Source organism: Notamacropus eugenii, chromosome 2 (genome assembly GCF_028372415.1).
Source record: "Notamacropus eugenii isolate mMacEug1 chromosome 2, mMacEug1.pri_v2, whole genome shotgun sequence".
Classification (NCBI taxonomy): Eukaryota; Metazoa; Chordata; class Mammalia; order Diprotodontia; family Macropodidae; genus Notamacropus; species Notamacropus eugenii.
The window spans coordinates 409981698-410000625 of record NC_092873.1 but is presented as its reverse complement, the minus strand read 5'-3'; the positions used below and the strand labels follow the sequence as shown (position 1 = coordinate 410000625).

At 37.1% G+C, this 18928-nt stretch overlaps 2 protein-coding genes across 3 annotated transcripts in view; one reads left to right on the top strand and one right to left on the bottom strand.

Moving 5' to 3' along the window:
• Positions 1-204: 204 nt before the first annotated feature.
• MIXL1 (Mix paired-like homeobox) lies at positions 205-4959 on the top strand. Its single transcript, XM_072638171.1, has 2 exons — positions 205-630; positions 4654-4959. The coding sequence occupies exons 1-2, from the start codon at positions 205-207 to the stop codon at positions 4957-4959; spliced, it is 732 nt and encodes a 243-aa protein (XP_072494272.1).
• Positions 4960-8685: 3726 nt separating this feature from the next.
• Positions 8686-18928, bottom strand: part of LIN9 (lin-9 DREAM MuvB core complex component) — a 75534-nt gene continuing 65291 nt past the window's right edge. The window contains exons 10-15 of one of the 2 annotated variants that reach the window (XM_072647693.1): positions 18752-18853; positions 16836-16916; positions 12341-12466; positions 10956-11135; positions 10714-10811; positions 8686-10190 (exon numbers count right to left, since the gene is read on the bottom strand). In XM_072647693.1, the coding sequence (XP_072503794.1) occupies positions 10085-10190; positions 10714-10811; positions 10956-11135; positions 12341-12466; positions 16836-16916; positions 18752-18853 (693 nt within the window). In that variant the 3' untranslated portion in view covers positions 8686-10084. The remainder of the gene's footprint in view (positions 10191-10713; positions 10812-10955; positions 11136-12340; positions 12467-16835; positions 16917-18751; positions 18854-18928) is intronic. The other variant, XM_072647692.1, reaches the window with a different exon arrangement.

Genomic DNA, 18928 nt, shown 5'->3' with positions numbered 1-18928 from the left:
CTTGCAGACCAAGCCCCGCCTACGGAAGCGATTATCACCCCTCGGTGTCTAGCAGGGCCGGGGGTCGGGGGCCCCCGCTTGCCCAGTCTGCTCTTTGATCTTCCTCCTCCCGTACCTTCCCGCCCCGCCCTCGGCTCTGGGAGCCGTATAATAGTGGAAGGGTCCCCGCGTAACTAGCAGGATGACCACCTCGTCTGGCCCACGATGGCAACAGCGGCGCCCAACCAGCTCCAGTTTGGGGAGAGCCCCCAGTACCCTGCTTACCTGCCCAGTTATCCGGGCACTGCTTACCTTCCTCCCCCCAGCCCCGGGGGCGCTCCCTGCCAGCCGCCCCCCTCGGGCTCCGGCTCAGACCCGCGACCCTCGGCGGCGGCCTACGAGGGGTACCCCGGGCCCGGGTCCGGGCCAGCTTCACTGCTTCCAGTCAGCCTGGCGCCTCCAGCACCGCAACTCAAGGGCCAGCCAGCCCCGTCGGGGTCGGGGTCGGGGGCGCAGCGCAGGAAGAGAACGTCCTTCAGTCCCGAGCAGCTGCAGCTGCTGGAGCTGGTGTTCCGACGGACCATGTACCCCGACATCACCCTGCGGGAACGCCTGGCCTCCCTCACCAGGCTCCCGGAGTCCAGGATCCAGGTGAAGAAGCGCCCGCGGCGGCAAGGGAGGGATGGGGCGGGAGGGTGGGGAGAACGGAGCACCTGGGGAAAGCGCAGGGAGCGTACCTCCCCGGGCAGCCTGGGGCTGGCGCCCGCCCGGCGCCCGCCCTCCGCCCCACCGAGCCAGGCTTACCTGTCCTACCTCAGACGCCTCTCTCCTGTGTCCCGATGGCTCCTGGATGGAGTGTGACACCTGGAAAGCAGGACTCGGGCCCTGCTCCAGGCAGAGACTTGTACCTTTTCTTCCGAAGGGTGGGGGATTTCTTCAGCGCGCGAGAATTCCCGCCACCCATGCCAATCCGAGACCCCCGGTAGCTCCCTAGGATTGTAGATAAAGCGCTGGAAAGGCCTCGGGAGCTATCTGGTCCCACGTCGTTTACACGCGAGCTGAGGCCCCACTCTAGTGACTGCCCTGGGTCACTGAGGCGGTCAGCCTCCGAGGTATCCGGTCACCAAGAACAGTCAGTGTCCCCAGGGCCTGGCGTTAGCGTGTCATGCGGAAATCCCGCTTGATTGATTAGATGATCCTGGAGGCAGGGAGAGGTCCGATTCCCTGTGCCCGAGCGCCTCTCACACCTTAAAGTTGGTGGGATTGAACTGAATTGTATTTAAATCACTTCTATCAATCAGCAGGCCTCTAAGTGCTTGCCACCGACCTAAGAGTTTGGGGTGAGGGTCAGGGTTTTAGTCAGGTTAGAAGTCTAAGAAGGTTTTTCCTCTTAGAGGGATCGGTACCTTTGTTAATAACACTAGAAGGACCAGGCCTGAAGAAATTTGCTTGGTCCTTGGAAGTGTTCTTAAATGCTGATACTTCTTTAAAGTAGGGAAAAGAGGAGACAGGGATAAGGGAGATCAGAATTTTCTAGTAGCAGCTCCTCCCTGTGATCAATCAAATAAGCATTTACTAAAAGGCCAAAGAGAAAACAGTCTGCCCTCAAGGAGTTTACAGTGTAGACAGGGAACTTCTATAGACCTACGGTGCATGCAGGTTTAAACAAAACAGATAAAAAGTGATTTTAAAGAGAAGAATCGGAAAGGACCTTGGGGAAGGTGAAATCTGAGTTGAGCTGTGAAGGAAACCAGGGATGTTGAGAGACAGGTAAGGAAGGGGTGCAAAGACATGAACATAAAAGACGGAGAATAAGGGGAAAGGGAACAGGTATTTATACAGCACTTAGGTGCCAGGCGTTTGACAAATATTATCTCACTTGATCCTTACAATCTTGCAAGGTAGGTGCTATTATCTCCATTACAGTTGGGGAAACTGAGGCAGACAGTAGTTAAGTGACTTTGCCCAGGGTCACATAACTAGTAACTGTGAGGCTGGATTTAAATGAGGATCTTCCTTACTCTAAGAACAATATTATCAGCTGTGCCACCAGCAATCTCTTTTGTCCCCTGAGAAACAGAAAAGGCCAATTTGTCTGTGTGTACCCAGTGTGTGTGAAGGGGAGGGATGTGCCATCAGACTGGAAAGGTAGACTGGGACTTCTTCAGAGAGACACATCTGTTAAAAGTGGAGAAGGGTGGAGAAAATGCCCTGGAGAGACCTCTCCATGCTGGGAATCCAGTGTCTGTCTCTCCTTCTTCAGAATGTAATGATTTGGTGTAAATTCCAGGGCTTTGGGAAGAGACTTCCAGACTAGGGCCATATGCACAATTTAGTAGGAGATGGAGGCACATACAAGTGTATGTAAGAATGGGGCATAGGGTACTTCCTGTTAGTTTCTGGGCTATCTCAGATAGGAAAGGTGCTCAGTAGGGTACGATAGAAAAATCACTAAAATTCACCTGAAGTCAAGAGAGTGGGTAGGTAGCTGACCACAGGCAAGTCATTCAATGTCAATCAATTTTAAGCACTTACTATGTGCCAGGTGCTGTACTGAGAATGAAACGATCTGTATTTGTAATGAACATTCTAATGGTAGAGAAAACAAATACATACTTTTAAAGAAGCATTAAATATAAATTTAATATATATATATACATTAGGTTAATATAGAAAATATACATAGCATAAAATGAGAATCAAATTAGATAACATATGGACAATGCTTTGCAAACCTTAAGGTGCTATATAAATGCTATTAAGTATAAATTTAATACCTATATTATGCACAATGCTCTCTGAGCCGTAGCTACCTATTGAAAAATAAGAAAAATAATATGTGTATTATCTCCCTTGCAGGGTTATTGTATGGCAAGTATCTTAAGAGTACTATAAAAATGTGAGCTAATTTATAAAATACTCCTTTGTGATTTGGGCCTTATTCCTGGCCTGTCATATTTTTTTTTAGTTAATTCAATTGAACAAACATTTCTACTATGTGTAGTTTTTCTATTTACCTGTCTGAAGTAACTAAGAACTTAAGATGAAGCTGATTCAATTTAACAAGTATTTTTCAGTGCCTGCTGTGTCATGAACTGCCCTAGGTAATAGCATTATAAAGACAAAAATGTTCCTGCCCTTAAAGTGTTTACATTTTAGTGGATGGTTTTGTTTTTTGTGGATGGGTGGGAGCTTGGGGGAACATGTGTGCTAATGAATTCTTGCCATGGCAGACACCTATTAAGTGTCTATTAAGTATAAAGAACACATTGTGAGTTGGTTGAGAGAAAAAGATGGATATAATACAAACTGTATTTTCAAAGGAGTCAGAAGGATCTCACTCAATGAGAAGACAGCATTCTACCTGAAACCTTAAAGGAGTGAAGGGAATCCACTTAAAGTAAGGAGGAAAACTAATGCAGAGAGAATTGGACAATGACAGATTACATTAGGAAGAGAATGGGGAAAATGATTGAAGGAAAAGAAATGGCACATTTTGTTTGGAGTATGGGGTATGCCTGTGGGGCAAGGGTGAGGGAACTGTTATGAAATAAGGTTGGAATAGATGCTGGATAATGCTGGATCATGAAGGGGTTTGAGTGCCAGGCTGAATTTACACTTAATTTGGTAAGCAGCTGGGGATCAATAGAGGTTTTTGAGTGATAGGACTAGAATGGTACAGTAGGAAGATTTACTGGGGTAGTAACAATGTAAAAGATGGATTGGATCAGGAATAGACTGGAGGCAAGAATTAGAGAGGCCAGAGATGAGATGAAGTCCTTGAATGCTAAAGGTGCTTATGGTAGGAGGTAAAAGGTAGGGGAGATATTTCAGGAAGCAGGATATAGAAGCTAAGACATAACCATAAATGGTTATGGAGAGTAAGGAAGTAGAAGTCAAAGAGGGTTTAAGTTGTGAACCCAGGTGCTTCACCACAGTTGATATCAATAAAATAGAAAATGGAAAAGGAGGATGATGAGGAAAAGGATACAGAAAAGGATGTGGAAGAGGAGAATGGAGGGAGGAGTAAAAGGAGGAGCAAGAAGAGGGACAGGTTTGGGGGAAGGTGATGAGTGGCTTTTTTTATGCATCAAGTTTAAGGTGCTAGATGGACAGCTAGGTGGAATTTTGCAGCAAGCAGCTGGAAATGGAGTTCGGGACACAGTTTAGGGATGGAGATGATAGTTTTGAGGTCCATCTGCATAGCAGTGATAAATGAACCATGGGAAGAACTGACCTCTCCAAAAGAGAGAGATGATAAAAAGGGCAAATAAGAGCCCAGGGCAGATTTACTGGTGTTTTTATGCTGATGGTATATTTATTGTATTTTTATAGAGCAATATAAAAAGCTTTTGGGAAAGTTTTATGTTATCTTTAAAGCATCTTCTGAAAAATATGGCACACTTTTACCTCTACAAGAGTATTTTTTGCATAAATGATCTCATTTCCTGCTCAGAATAACTTCATAAGACACAAAAGTACAGATATTATACTTATCTGGCAGTTGGAGAAACTGAAGCATAAGACAGTTCAGTGACATCTCAAATCAGCTGATGGGTACCCAGCTCTTTATATTAAATCACAGGACTTTGTATTGAATTTAATTATTATGATCATCCCACAGTGGTAGTAAAAACTTAGATCAAATGCAAATTTTTCCTCATGTTCTCCTAGGTCTGGTTCCAGAACAGACGTGCCAAATCCCGTCGGCAGAGAGGAAAGTCCTATAATCCCTCGGGAGGACCAGAGCTTTTCCTCAACCACCGTCCTATTGGAACTGAAGGGGAGCATTTGGTTCCCCTGCTGCCTCTTGAGGTAGATGTGAACTGCCTGCCTGATCCAAGCAGGGGTGGAGTTGGGCTCTCTGGCCCCAGCAGCCAAGGTCAGAGTTTTGGAACCTTTTCCCCTATATCTGAAAATACCAGTTCAAAGCTAGACTTATGGGAGGAGCGTATCTTATCTACCTTCAGCAACTCTTGACCAAGATCACAGGAAAATCTTGGCCTATGATCTTGGACAGATACAATGGACTATAAATAACCATGGATCAAGAGACCTATCAGAAGTTTCATCTATTCTTTCTAGCCTACACATCAAGGCCCCTGGGTTCATCTTTCTTAGTTCAAATTAATGTGCTTAGTTTTTGGTCTCATGTGTGTTCTTTGCTGGACTCTCTTCTCAACTATTAACTCCTAGTCAGGTCTTTGTGTCTTTCTATATTCTAAGACTTCATTTACTCAGCCTTTACAAACCACACTTGCATACCCGAAGCACATCCCTTTTTCTTGTGACAATATTTCCAATTGGATCTTTGGAGTTCATTGACTTCTCAAAATAAGCCTTGTTTCATTTGTGGTGAAGCAAAGTAGATAAGGGTTCTGGATTTAAAAAGTCAAGAAAGTCTGGTTTCAAATCCCATCCTTGATAAATTGTTATGTGAGCACATGGCTATGATAATACCTAGGAATACCTGCCTCACAGGGATGTTGTGAGGGTCAAATAAGATCACATATGTAAAGTGCTATGTAAACTAAACATAAGGATCAGCTAGTATTATTATTGATTTTAGCTTCTCCATTGCCATCACTAGTATTCAGTCTTATTGTCTCTCAAAGTCTTGGTGTCTATCACCTCTGTATATCTCACTCCTTCTGGACTATCTGCAAATCTGCTGTTTTCTGGATTTAGTTCCTCCTCTCCCTATTCATAATCACAGCTCTAGTCCAGGCTGCAATTCCTTGGTACCCTGGTACCTCCTTGCCTCTGGCTTTCCTACTGTTTTCTTAACTTGTGTCGTTCCGGGCTGCTGAGTCTAGAAAAAAGACAAAGTAGGTGGCTGTGTTGGGTGCAACATGTAGGGCCATCAAAATTAGGGACACCAGTTAATAATTTTTCAAAAATATATACACGTTAAAGGTCAGAAAATTCCACTCTTCATAGCACATATGTAAAAGCCTTGAAGCACCTAAAGGATAGTAAACAGCGAACCCAATTTTCAAATCTTACCTAGAAGCCACAGTAAAGAATGCCTTATCCAGCTATGATATTACTTTTTAGAGAGACATGGCAATTCCTTCTACCAAATTAAACACTTCAGTGGGTTCTTTTTAGCCTATATGACACAGATATATGCTTCCTGTCCCCTACACACAACCCAGCCCCTTTAACTACAGCTATTATTGATACGCTATTCTCAATGGAGAACTACTTTCTCACAATATGGGTCAAGAATGACCTTGGCAGGCTTTTCTGAGATCCTATTTTGCTTCCACCACCCTGGCACTATCCTTAGCACTTGTGAATATGGATTGTACTTTTGCAGAACTTTTGTTGGGTTACATAATTTTAACCTTGATATTTTTTATGACACAGCACTTAATACAGTGCTTTGCACACAATGGATGCTCAATAAATATGGATAATGACAATATAAACGGTGGCCATGGAAAAACAGTTTAAAGGGGCAAAATGAATTTCTGCCAAAAAAACCTTTAATATACACAGTTGTCAAAACTGGGGACAGAGCAGACACTGTTAATGCTGACACAAGTTAGTGTTAACTAACATAACTCAGATTAGTAGTTTGGGGAATAACTTTGTTTAAAAAAAAAAAGGTATTTTTCCTTTCAAGAAAGCCCTCATAAAGGCATTTTTTTTTTTAGGTTTGTCCCTCCCAAATTCATAACAAGTGATAAAAGTATAGCACTGTTTATAAACTAGAAACCTGTTTGAGTTTCTAAAACCCCAAGAATTTAACCAAGTAAACTTTTTAAATCTAACTATATCAAAGTTTGCCTTTAACTCATGTTTTAAATTATAAGAAGCCAACGGGAAAGAACTAGGCACACACCAAATTGGTTCCAGGAAAGTGTGATGTGACTCTGAAACCACTATTAATGTTTAGGTAGAAAGGCTGCAAATTTTAGAGTTAGAAGGGACCCCAAAGCTCACTTAGTTCAAGCCTCACAACTGAGGCATGAATTCCCTATACAAAATATTTGACAAATTATTTATTATTCTATCTTTGCAAGAAGACCTCTATAAGCTTATATGGAAGACTACTGCATTTTTGAACAGCACTAGTTAATAATTTTTTCCTTGAAAATGAAATAAATTCACATCCTTGCAGCCTTTCCCCATCGGTAGTACTGGTATTTAGGTTCAAGGAGAACGACTGACTTTAGTCTTCTATGTGATAAGCTTTCTTACCCATGTTTATTCCCCACACGCCTCCAATTCTTTCACTTAAGGAATCCCTATTTCCCTCAAATTGAGGTCCAGATCCCTCCTTGAAACACCCAGACTACAGATCTCAAAATTCTTTTGGGAGTCCTTCAAAAGTTGGCACAGGACTGCGCAGGCTAGTCTACATACGGTCTGATCAAAGCAGATCACATCTGGTTATCATCTACCTCATTCTGCACACTGGGCTTATGTTAACATTTGTTCATATTTAGCTTAAAGTTCACCAAAACCTTTTGGTCTTTATCATATCAACTGATATCTGGGCAGTTCATGTTTTTGAACCCCAATGCAAGACTCTACCCTGTTATGTTTCATCTTGCATACAGCCAAGAATATCTTATTCTTATGCAAATGAAGATTGTATTCAAACATTTTGCTGTTGAAATTCAACAAATCAAATGCGGTAAAAATGGATAACACTCGAGGGTAATTCAGACATGAGGACAATGCTCTGAGTTTAGCAGCAAATTCAGAGTTCTGACATTTAATTAAAATCGACTTCAAGTCCATGTTAAATATGAAATGACATTTTTCTGCAACTCCAACTTATTTAGTCAGCATTAGTACTGGGTGTGACTATATAATTAACATGATGACTAAACAAAAACAATACAAGAATTTATCCATCCAAAAGTAGTCATCTTGTTTGGGTATTTGCTGGGACTAAGTATCTGTTGTATCAAAATTATCAATAAATTTCTCACCAATTTTTTCAATGAGTATACTTTCATTTCAAAAGTTATCATTGCTTAAAACATTTCTGAAACTCCCTTTGGAATCATCTACAGGGCCCATAGCATATTCTTTTTAAAATCTTCAAAGGTGGCAAATCTTCCTCCTTTGAAGGGGAATTTGGTTTTTATAAACACAACAAAGTCATCTGGAGTAGGTAAATACAGATGATCAAACTGGCTAATATTCTTTTGAGTTAAACTAAAATGTGACCCTAAAATAATGGATGTTTTATATCTTCTATGTGGCTAATTGGCTTTAAAGACAATTCTAAAAGGGAGATCTAAAAAACATGTTTAACAACGACTGCTTTACTGGAAGGCAATGAATCGCCTCTCAACGTAACTATACTGAAGGGGACAACACTCTTTTGGATAGATATGTTTTGGTATGTTTGTTAAAAACAGCCCCTTTATTTTGAAGATAGGGAAGAACTGCCCTCTTCAAATTCAACCACATATTCAATTGTGCTTAGAGAGTTCTAGGAAGACTTTAATAAGTACATGGCCAGTCTGTGACTTAGTATCAGGGCAGTAACTCATTTGTTTCTGCTGTAAAATATAAAACACAGAATTTTATTCAACTAATATGTGAAAAATAAGTAGCCACAACCAACACTATTAAATGGCATTAAATTCTTACTTCCAAATGACTTGGATTAATTTCTGTGGTTTCCCCCCAAAAGACTGAGTTACTGTTAATGCACGATTTCAAACCTTTTCTACGTCAGGGAATAGTTCTGTTTATTAAATAAAATTTTTAGAAAAATACCAACTTTCATAGGTCAATTTATTTATAATTACAAATGTCATTGAGAATAAAAGATTTATGGATTTCTTAATTAACTGAATAGTTTAGCTAAATATATACTCTGCCCTAAAGTTTTGCAGTGGCACCATACCAACAAGGAATACAGAAGCATTTTATAACTATACAAAATTTTCAAATTGAAAATAACCTTGTTTAAATTTTCTTTATACATTAACATACAAAAAGTCTCATTTTATGAGACATCTAAAAGAATCAAAACCACTTCTACAACTATTTCCTAAATTCCAAATCTGGAAAAAAATTATTACACTGAAACTTTACAATACTCTATATTAAACAAAAAGGAAATCCAAACACATACTTTTTACAAGATTAACATTCCAGAATAGCCTAGGCAAGTTTTTCCTTTTTTAAAACTTTTTTTCCTCTATGTTTCATAGCACTGGTTATTTTTGTTTTCTTTATAAAAGTCTTTATATAAGTTGTATACTACTTCGATTATAACCAGTTATCTAGATTTAAAAGTTGTGCAAACAAACAAAAATATGAAAATAGTGTGTTACCAGTCATTCTTATAAATTGCAAAACAAAAGCACCTTTTGCCCTAAACTGAGGGGAAAAGACATGCCAAATCCACTCGCAGGAACTTAGCATTTTGCAGTATGTTTTTTCTGCTCCTTCATTTTCCTTCAACAGACAAAAGACAAAGGCTTCTTTCATAAATTATGATAAATTAACATATTTCAAAAGCTATTAACTGATCTACAGAACTACATCACACTCGCAAGCATACATCATGTCCATTTTTATAGTCCATATTTTCCATCCATATTCCAGTGGCATCCTTAAAACTAGGAATTCACACACCTCATTTTATCATCTTTTGAAGACCGAGATGTGGCAACCAACCAGAACAACTAAAGTTGTAGTTTTCTAGATGAAGCAACTTCCATCCATTTCGCCACTGATTCACACCAAGACCCTTTCTCTTCTCGTGTTTCACTGTGAGCTGTCTGCATGAGTTGTATTACATTCGTCCATATTTTAAAAATGGTTTATATAGTCTTTGTTGAAGTTATATTAAAATATATTCAGATATTTTCAGTTTAAAACAATACTTGCTAATAAACATGTAACTTAAGCAAAGCTCCTGTACTTGTAAAATAAACAATAAAATAAATATAATGCTGGTCAGTAATGCTGGTTTATGAAGCAGCATGATATTTTTAAAATGTCTTTTTTGGGGAGAGTCTTCTTGTTTACCAGCAGATAGGTTATTTGGTGTTGAAAGCCTATATAATGGAGCAAGATTTTCCAAAACTATGTCTTGTACGTTTGGAATAATTAAACTTTCTTTTCAGTCTCTGTTGGTGTTATTAGCTGCAAAGGCATGTAAGTTTCCCATCTGACTCAAGCCACTCTGAATATGTGCAACATGGATCTCAACATTATTCTGAAAACAACTAATGAAAGAAAAAACACAGTTAACAAACCATATTTCAGAATTCAAAGGAATATGTTGAAAAATAAAAGTGAAAAGTTACTTAGGAGTTGGCCAAGAGAATGAGTTGACATGAGGGAAAAATAAATTCCTTCCCATTAACACATTACCTATAATTATACTGAAGAAATACTTGAATATAAGGATACTACTTCTACTCTATATGTACTTTATAAGCTAATCAACTTATAAAGTAACACTTCAACATATTTTTTAAATACAGATCAAGTAGGAAGGTACATTCGCTATCTGTAACTCACTGAAACCTTTATGTTAAAAAAAAAACAAACAGCTGTATTAAGTTCCTATTCTATCAGCAGATTCTGTCAATGAAAAGCTATTCTAAATTTATTTAAAGAATATTCCAGTATAAAAAATTTAGATCATGCATGCATATAATTTTCAATTAATAAATATAAAGAAATGCCATGATAGCTTAATATCAGAACAAATGTAAAATAAGATTAAAGTAAAAGTTAATTTACCTGATATTGGAAGCATCTATTGAACTCTTAATGTCATTTAGTGAATCAGTAAGTGATTTGAATTCAAAGGAATTCAGGTCACCTCCTTCTGCTAGACACTAAAAGAAAGGGAAATTTCAAACTTAACTACAGCTTATTTGCTAAAATATAAAAATTATTAAAATATACTCCACTAATACTAATTTAACAACAAAAATTAAAATTACTCTTAACATGTAATGAAATGTTTTCTAGTGATTTACCTTGATCTGTAATAATATTGCTGTAAGTCTAGAAATCAATTCAGTAAGATTTTCATTTTCAACACAGGGTTGTCCTGTGGATGCATTTGCATGCCTGACAATTTCCTGTGCTTCTTCTTCACATCTGCGTCTCATATCTGTTGGCTGGTCTGCAGGTTGAAGTCCTTGGTCTGGAGCAAGCTGAATGAAAGAAAAATTAGTTCATTTTAAAGTCCTTAATATTTTCTACATTTCTTTATTTTCTTCTTAAATTACAGCTACATATATTTTTAAAGTTGATGGACAGATATGGAAGAGGAAAAATATCTAGAGACCATGTTTTCTTCATCTATGATCATAACAGCTTTCTAAGAAATAAAATGTTTTAAAATATAAAATAAAATGCTTTTAAAATACATTCATCATAAACTTTCTCTGGGCCATACAAAAATTCAACACAAAATTACATATTCACAAGTAAAAACTTCCAAACACATATAAGTTCTATTATAATATCATTTTGTCTATATTCTAGAGTAACGGTATCAAAGTCAAATAGAAATGGGGCCACTAATCCATACTTAAGAATCCCTTTGGGCCCACACTGATTCAGTTTTAAAATGTAATGTTACTTATATTTTACTGAGTTTGTTAAATATTTCCCAATTACATTTTAAACTGGTTCAGGTCACATGTCACTGGCCACATGTGGGCAGGTACCATGTCTGACACCTCTGCTCTAGAGAACCATTCTAGAATTTCTAGGAAAAATAATGATCTGCCAGCATAGGAAAGACTCTTTGGTACTGAGATTAAGTTGATACATGAGAAGAAAATGAATGGAATGAACCTTTAATGTACCTACTATAGGAACTGGTGAACTATAATTCTCTCCCTTCACACAGTCTGAGTGAGCTGGGAAGACTATCTAAAGAAGTTGGAATGTGTCTGCAAAAAAATTCATTTAAGAAGTCAATCAGAAATGATTTCCTTCAAAAGCTAAAACACCTAGTTTCCAGAAGTTCAAAGAAGTTCAAGGTAAACTGATCTCAATTACTGAGTAGCATAAAGTGAAAAAGGCAACCAAAAACTTTTAGTCTCAAATTGTCCTCATGTTGCAATCATATATACATATACAACGGACAATTTTCAGAGTAACCCCATACTTAAATGTATTAGAAGTACAAGAAAAGAAAGCCAGTCTTTGTAAGTGCCACTTGCGTACCTACTGTCGATTTTAAACAGATACTGGGGAATTACATAGAAAATATAAATTATGTTCCTGCACTTAAAAAAACTTACAAACTAACATAATTATTTCAAAATGCAGACATAAGATGAGTGAGGGAGAAAATAAAAGAAATCTGAGGCCAGATCCCCGCCAGATAAGCATAGGAGGAAAGTACCTCATAACAGTACTGCTGAACTTTATGTAAAACTTTGTTTAGATCCTTGTTCAGCTGCTCAAGATCTAGAACAATTGTTGCATATCTCCTTTGAAATTCAATGCTGATGGGCATAGAATAGGATTTCTGTGAAGAAAAAAAGTTTTAATTTTAGAAAGCTCCTACTAAAAGAATAATGCAATCTTATATAAAAGGAGAGAAAGGTTCATCTTGTATTTTGCTACTTAGATTTCCTAACAAAACCAAGGTGACTAAAAAAGCATTTTCAAAAATTAACTATGAAGGATATCACATTTGTATGTAATCAGTTACAGGTTTATATAAAGCTTGGAGTAAAACCTAATAAAGAACTTTTCTTCCTTGGATTTAAAACCTGAAAAAAAAATTTAAAAGCCATATTTGCTGACTAGCATTCTTTTCCCCTTACTTTCAGTTTCTTATTATGACTTTCAGGTGCCTACCCAGCCCTGCCACACACATCTTCTGAAGCAACTGTATTCCCCAAATGCTGGGTTTCCATTTCTAAGTATGGCTACAAGAAATTTCCAACAGCACTGGGATGAATTGTTTATTTATATGTCCAAGTTGCCCCTGCCTTTGTTATTACAAAGAAAGTGGGAAGGAAGGGAGGCAGGGGAGAAAAAGGAGTAGACATCATATTGGCTTGAATAAGGCGATTTCCCATAGTTGCCCCTGACCCTTTATTTTCCTTCATTTGAACCCCTCATGCTCTCCTTTGTTTTTCCCAATATTGCTTCTATCTTTTTAGATGCTTCTTCAATAATCTCCATCACAACTATATTTTCTTCCATCAGTCTGCATCTGTTTATGTTTACTGTTTCCATCTTTACTCATAATGCTATTTTTGGTCCACTAGCAGTGTTTTCTGTGCTATTTTACAAGCTCTTAAATCCTAATAATTGTGCTATTAGGCCTACTAGATTATCAAACAGATGGTTCATGGACAGTGGAGAGGATGTGGTGATTGGTAGAAGTCAAACATGGCTTCACCAAGAATGAATCTTATATTTGCAAAATAACCCAATTTCCTTTCTTCATTGGTAGATCAGGTGAATTTTTTATCTTGAGATCAGCAAACCCCTTATCTCTTATAATATCTTTGTGGATAACATGATGAAATGTGGGCTGGATGACAGGATGGTTAGGTGGATTCAGAACTGAATTAACTCCAGCCCCAAAGAGGGCTGATTACAGATTAATGGCTTCATAGGGATGTCTGTAGTGGAATGTCATAGGACTGTTCTTTCCTGTTCAATAATTGTATCAATGATTGGGATGAAGACATAGAAGGGATATTCATCGAATCTTCAAAGTGGGAAGAGAGTTAATATGACAGATGACAGAGTCAAGATTCAGAATGGTTGACAGGCTGGAACAAACCAACACGATGAAATTAAACAGGGGTAAATATAGGACAGGTGATCATTAAGTAATGAGACTCATTTTTAAACAAACATACCAGAACTTATATATTCAAATGAGTGCTGTCCCCTTCAAAGTAGTTACCTTGGGAGGCTTTATACTTTTTCCAACGATGCTGCCATTGTTCAAAACACTTTTGGAATTCCTCTTTTGAAATTGCCTTCAGAGTTTGCAGCACATTCTTTTGAAAATCTTCAATGATGGCAAATCTTTGTCCTTTGAGGGTGGATTTGAGTTTTGGGAAAAATCATTCGGAGTCAAGTCTGATGAATAAGGTGGGTAATACCATTTTTGTTCACAAACGAGGTGTTACTATGAAGTAATGAGACTGATTTTCTTGTGTGGCTCTTAATAAACTGGCTCTGAAGGCAAACATCTCCAAGTCCTGCATTTTTGGTTCAACCAATCAACTATACAAATACAGGATGAGAAAGATCTGGCTTGGCAGCAGTTTATGTGAAAAAGATCTGAGGTTTCAAATTAACCATAAGGTTAAAATGAGCCAAAAATGTAATAAGGCTGTTAAGAAAGCTAGTGTAATGTTAGGTTGCATGAATGAAGTAAAGTATTGAGATCACGGGAAGTAACAGTCCCACTGTACTTTGTGTTGAGCAGGTGACACCTGGAATACTGTCTTCAATTCTGGATTTCACATTTTAAGAAAGACATTAACAAACTATAGCCTAACAAGTATAATGACAGCAGGCCTAGAAATCCAATTATACATAAGCAACAGTTCAAAGAACCAGGGAAATTTAGTCCGAAGAAAAGGGGAGACACAACAGCTGTTTTTAAATTTAAAGTACTGTCACATACAGGAGGGAGCAGATAAAGCAGAACTAGGGTCAGTTGGGAAGGTAGTGGAGAAGGAAGTTATAAGGAGGCAGATTTTGGTTCAACTTTAAGAAAGAACTTACTAAAAAATTGTGCTATCAGACAAAAGAATATGGATAATAACTGCATTGTTAAACATTAAGTTATTTATCATTGGAAATATGTTATAGAGGCTGGATCTGTCATGAATGCTGTAGGAAGATTTCTCCACAGGTAAGAGGAAGAACAAATGATCTCGAGTGTCCCTTCTAATTCCGAGTCTACAAGTCTGACCTCTGTCCTGCCGATCTACTTGCCTTCTAATGGAGACTATATTTATTCGGGGAGCAGAGCAGTTGGACAAACAAATATCTGACCGTGTATCTACTAACTTTTCCCTTTCAGGACAGAAGGAGTGATACATGTTATAAAAGTATCCCTTCTGGTTACACAGTGGTCATGACATCACCTAGACTGCCTCCAGAATAGACAGAACTTCTACTCAAAGGAAAAGACCATCTGAGAGCTCCAACAACCCAGCTCAATGTCCTCTCCGGAGTTCTTATGGCCGAGGCATGCCACCTCAGAGGTCTAGTTGGGTAAAACTGACAGAGGAAACATGGACTTAGGAGCCTTGGAAAGAAACCAGGGAGTTCTGCCAGCGAATTTAAAGTTGTATTATAAAGATGGGGTAGATGAAGAACAATTAGGAAGAAATTTGATTCTGATGGGGATTATTAAGAAACATCTAAAAGAGTACTGGAGAAAACATAGGAGAGAAGTAAATGTTTATTTTAAGATGAGGGATACTTAAATATTTATAGTTTTCATAAAAAAGACTATGAAATGGAAAGTCACCTTATATTCAGGCCTGTATAATAGGTACGCCAACCCTTTTCAGTTCACAATCTACTTTGACCTGTACAGTAGGTGGAAACAACACAGTGTGAACAGTGCTAGACTGAGAGTCAGGAGACCCAAGTTCTAGATTCTGCTTTGATAATAACTAGCTACATAATTGTGGGCAAGTTAGCTTATCTTTCTTGAACTATTTTTCATCTGTGAAATGAAAGCCTTGGACTAGCTCAGGGGTTCTTAATCACAGATACTACCCCTCCCCTCTCTATCCTTCCAGCCATCTGGTGAGGCCCCTGGGCCCCTTCTCAGAATAATGTTTGTAATTACAAAAGAAACCAATTATATTGAAATAGTTACCAAGATATTGGGGGAAAAAAGTTACCAGACCCCAGGTTAAGAATTCCTGGGTTAAATGATCTTTAGTACCCCTTTCAGCTCTAAAATTACATGGATGTATGAGTAAGAATTCCAGTTTTAAACGGATCACAAAGTTAGAGCTGGAAGAACTTAGAGGCCATTAGGTCCAACCCCTTCATTTTACAGATGAGGAAACTGAAGTCCAGGGAGGTGAAGTGACTTCCTCAAGGGCAAACAGGTAGCATCAGAGATGGAAACCCAGGTACTCTGGTTTCAGATCCAAGGTTCTTTCCGCTGTACCATACTGCCAACCCCTTGATATGACCCACTGTTCCACCATTTGCCTCCTGCATTATATACATACATGCAAACACTTGATAAGAGCAAAATGTTATTGCAGTTTCCCTTTCCTTTATGTAAAATTTTTTAGAGTATCAGTTATTTCTCATCATACAAAAATTAGGATAACAAATTTGAGTTTCTAAAATCAATAAAATAGGGGATTAATTTTATCTTATTTGAAGATTCTAAAACAGCTATTTCCCTGTCTTATCAATTCTAAATGAAGAAGTTCTATTTTGTATTTTTTAAAGCTCTGTAGCTAACCATCTTCAAAATGGGAAGCTAACTTTCCTGCTTGCTATTGTTCTATGCAGATGAAGCAGCATCAACTAAAGTAAACGTGTGATCAGCTTCTTAACACTGTGACTGAAGAGAGCCACACTGAGATCTCTCAAGGACATGGAGTCAAATAAGTCTCCAGGTACTAATATTACCTCATTTTCCCATAATTCCAATTTAAATATTAAACCAATGGGGAAATGGGGTTTAACTTCTAGGATTTCATTTTATGGTACATCTGTCCAAAACATACCTGCTACATTTTGCAAGATACTTATATTAAACGAGGACTCATGAAATATACTTATTTCAACATTTTCTTAAATAACACTTAAAAAAATCCTTGTAAATAACAAAGTTCAATATGTAAATTCAAACAAATAAAAAACTGAAATATCCTTACCAATTTTTCTGCTTCTGTGTTCATTTCTCTTAATTTCTTGATGTGCTCCTTCTTAATCATAAGAATTTTTGATAATCTTGTCTACAAACAAAAAAAGAAGAAATGTTTTGGAAATAAAATATAGAAAGTATGCTAAAATAAAATGTCTTTTATTTATTACAAAAGACCCAATAAAATATAAATTTTAAAAGCCATCAGATTTCCAACTTTTCACAATAATTTAAACAATAGATTTTGGCAGTTCTCTACAAAAGACACAAAGATATTAGGTATCTGATTTTTTGTACAGGTTTTTTCTTCACGTTGAGATGAAATTATAGTTAAGAAATAAAGCTAATACTAGCTAAATGGCTAGTACTTAAAAAAATTGTTCTCACTACTGGCTGACGTTAGAATACATTCAAAATTATGAATATAAGTATTACATAAGAATATAATATTGCCATTGTTATCTTCATCATTCAAAGGAAAATACCAAAAACTTTAGTTCTTTTAACACAGGAATCTTTCGTTTTAAGTCATTTCATATGCCTATTAAAATAAGAATAGACACTTTTAAAAACAGGCTATATATGTTACAAATTGCATGAATTTTTAAATGACTAATGACTCTGATAAAGACAGGTAATTAACTACTGATTTTTATGTTATATCACTTATGCTGTAGTTAAGAGAATATTTCAGTTACAAATGTGGATCGCTTTCTTTCCATGAGAATTAAACTTGTTTGTAATAGGTTACATTTCTTTGAAAACTTGAAGGAGATATAGTTCTAAACACACACAAAATACAAGCATACCTCTCATGAGGATTCTTAATTTAAATTCCCCTATCAAAGAAATACGTTATTTTTAAAAAATTATTTATTTTTAGCTTTCAACATTCACTTTTATAAGATTTTGAGTTCTAAATCCCCCTCCCTCCCTTCCCCAAGACAACATGCAATAGGATATAGGCTATACATGTATGATCATTTTGAACACACTTCTACATGTCATGTTGTAAAAGAAGAATCAGAACAAAAGGGAAATACCATGAGAAGGAAAAAACAAAAAAGGGAAAACAGTATGCTTCGATCTGCGTTCAGACTCCATACTCTTTCTCTTGATGAGGACAACATCTTCCATCATGAGTCTTTTGGAATTGTCTTAGATCAGAAATATATTATTTTCACAAGTGATTCTTAGTTTTAATGCTGCTTTGATGTGAACATGACAGTTGTTATGTACCACTGTAATGGTACCCCATCTATTCTTATTTAAAATTAAAGTGCTGTTTTCAAAAACTTCAAATCGGATAAGGATTAAATGACATACATAACTCATTTGATTGCTCACAAACTCACACTACTACTTTAAGAGCCGATAACAAATTCTGAATGCAGGTAATTCAGGGATAAAGTGGGAATAATATATTAAGACACGTGACAACATCCAGTCAACAGGTTGGTCAAACTAATAGTTTAAAAAGCAATTGTTCATGTCCTGAAAAAAAAGCTCAGTTCTTTCTGCCTATACAGGAATAAAGGTATTATGAAAATTAATAAGTTGAATGATCGTGAAATAATTTGAGGTAACAATATATACATAAAAACATAATTAATATATAGAAAAATGTCACGAGGTTTTAATAACAAAATGACAAAATAAGAACTAGAAAAGATAAGAATAAGTTCAACAGAAAAGATGTAAGATTTTCAAATATCAAAGTCACTAGAAAAGTTTTTAATTTACTCTTATTAGAAGTTAAAATCAGGACCAGTATGTGTTGACAAAAAAAAACCACATAAAATAAATTTATTTTGATACTATTTTGAGTATGAAATGACATTAAAAGGTTCAGTTATAACAGTGATAAAATAAAACCTCTGACAATAAAAAAAATTTTGCTACTTACTACTTAAAAGAAATACTTACTACTTGGATAAGGAATTCCACTGGAAAACCACCTAATGTTTCAGTATCTGAACCTGGAAGTTTGCTTCTCCATGGTGACTGTCCTAATAAAGGATCATTATCCTACAAAAAAAAGGAGAGAGGGGTGTGGAGTTGGGATAATTTAACAGCTTGCTGCTCAAAAGAATGTATTTTAAC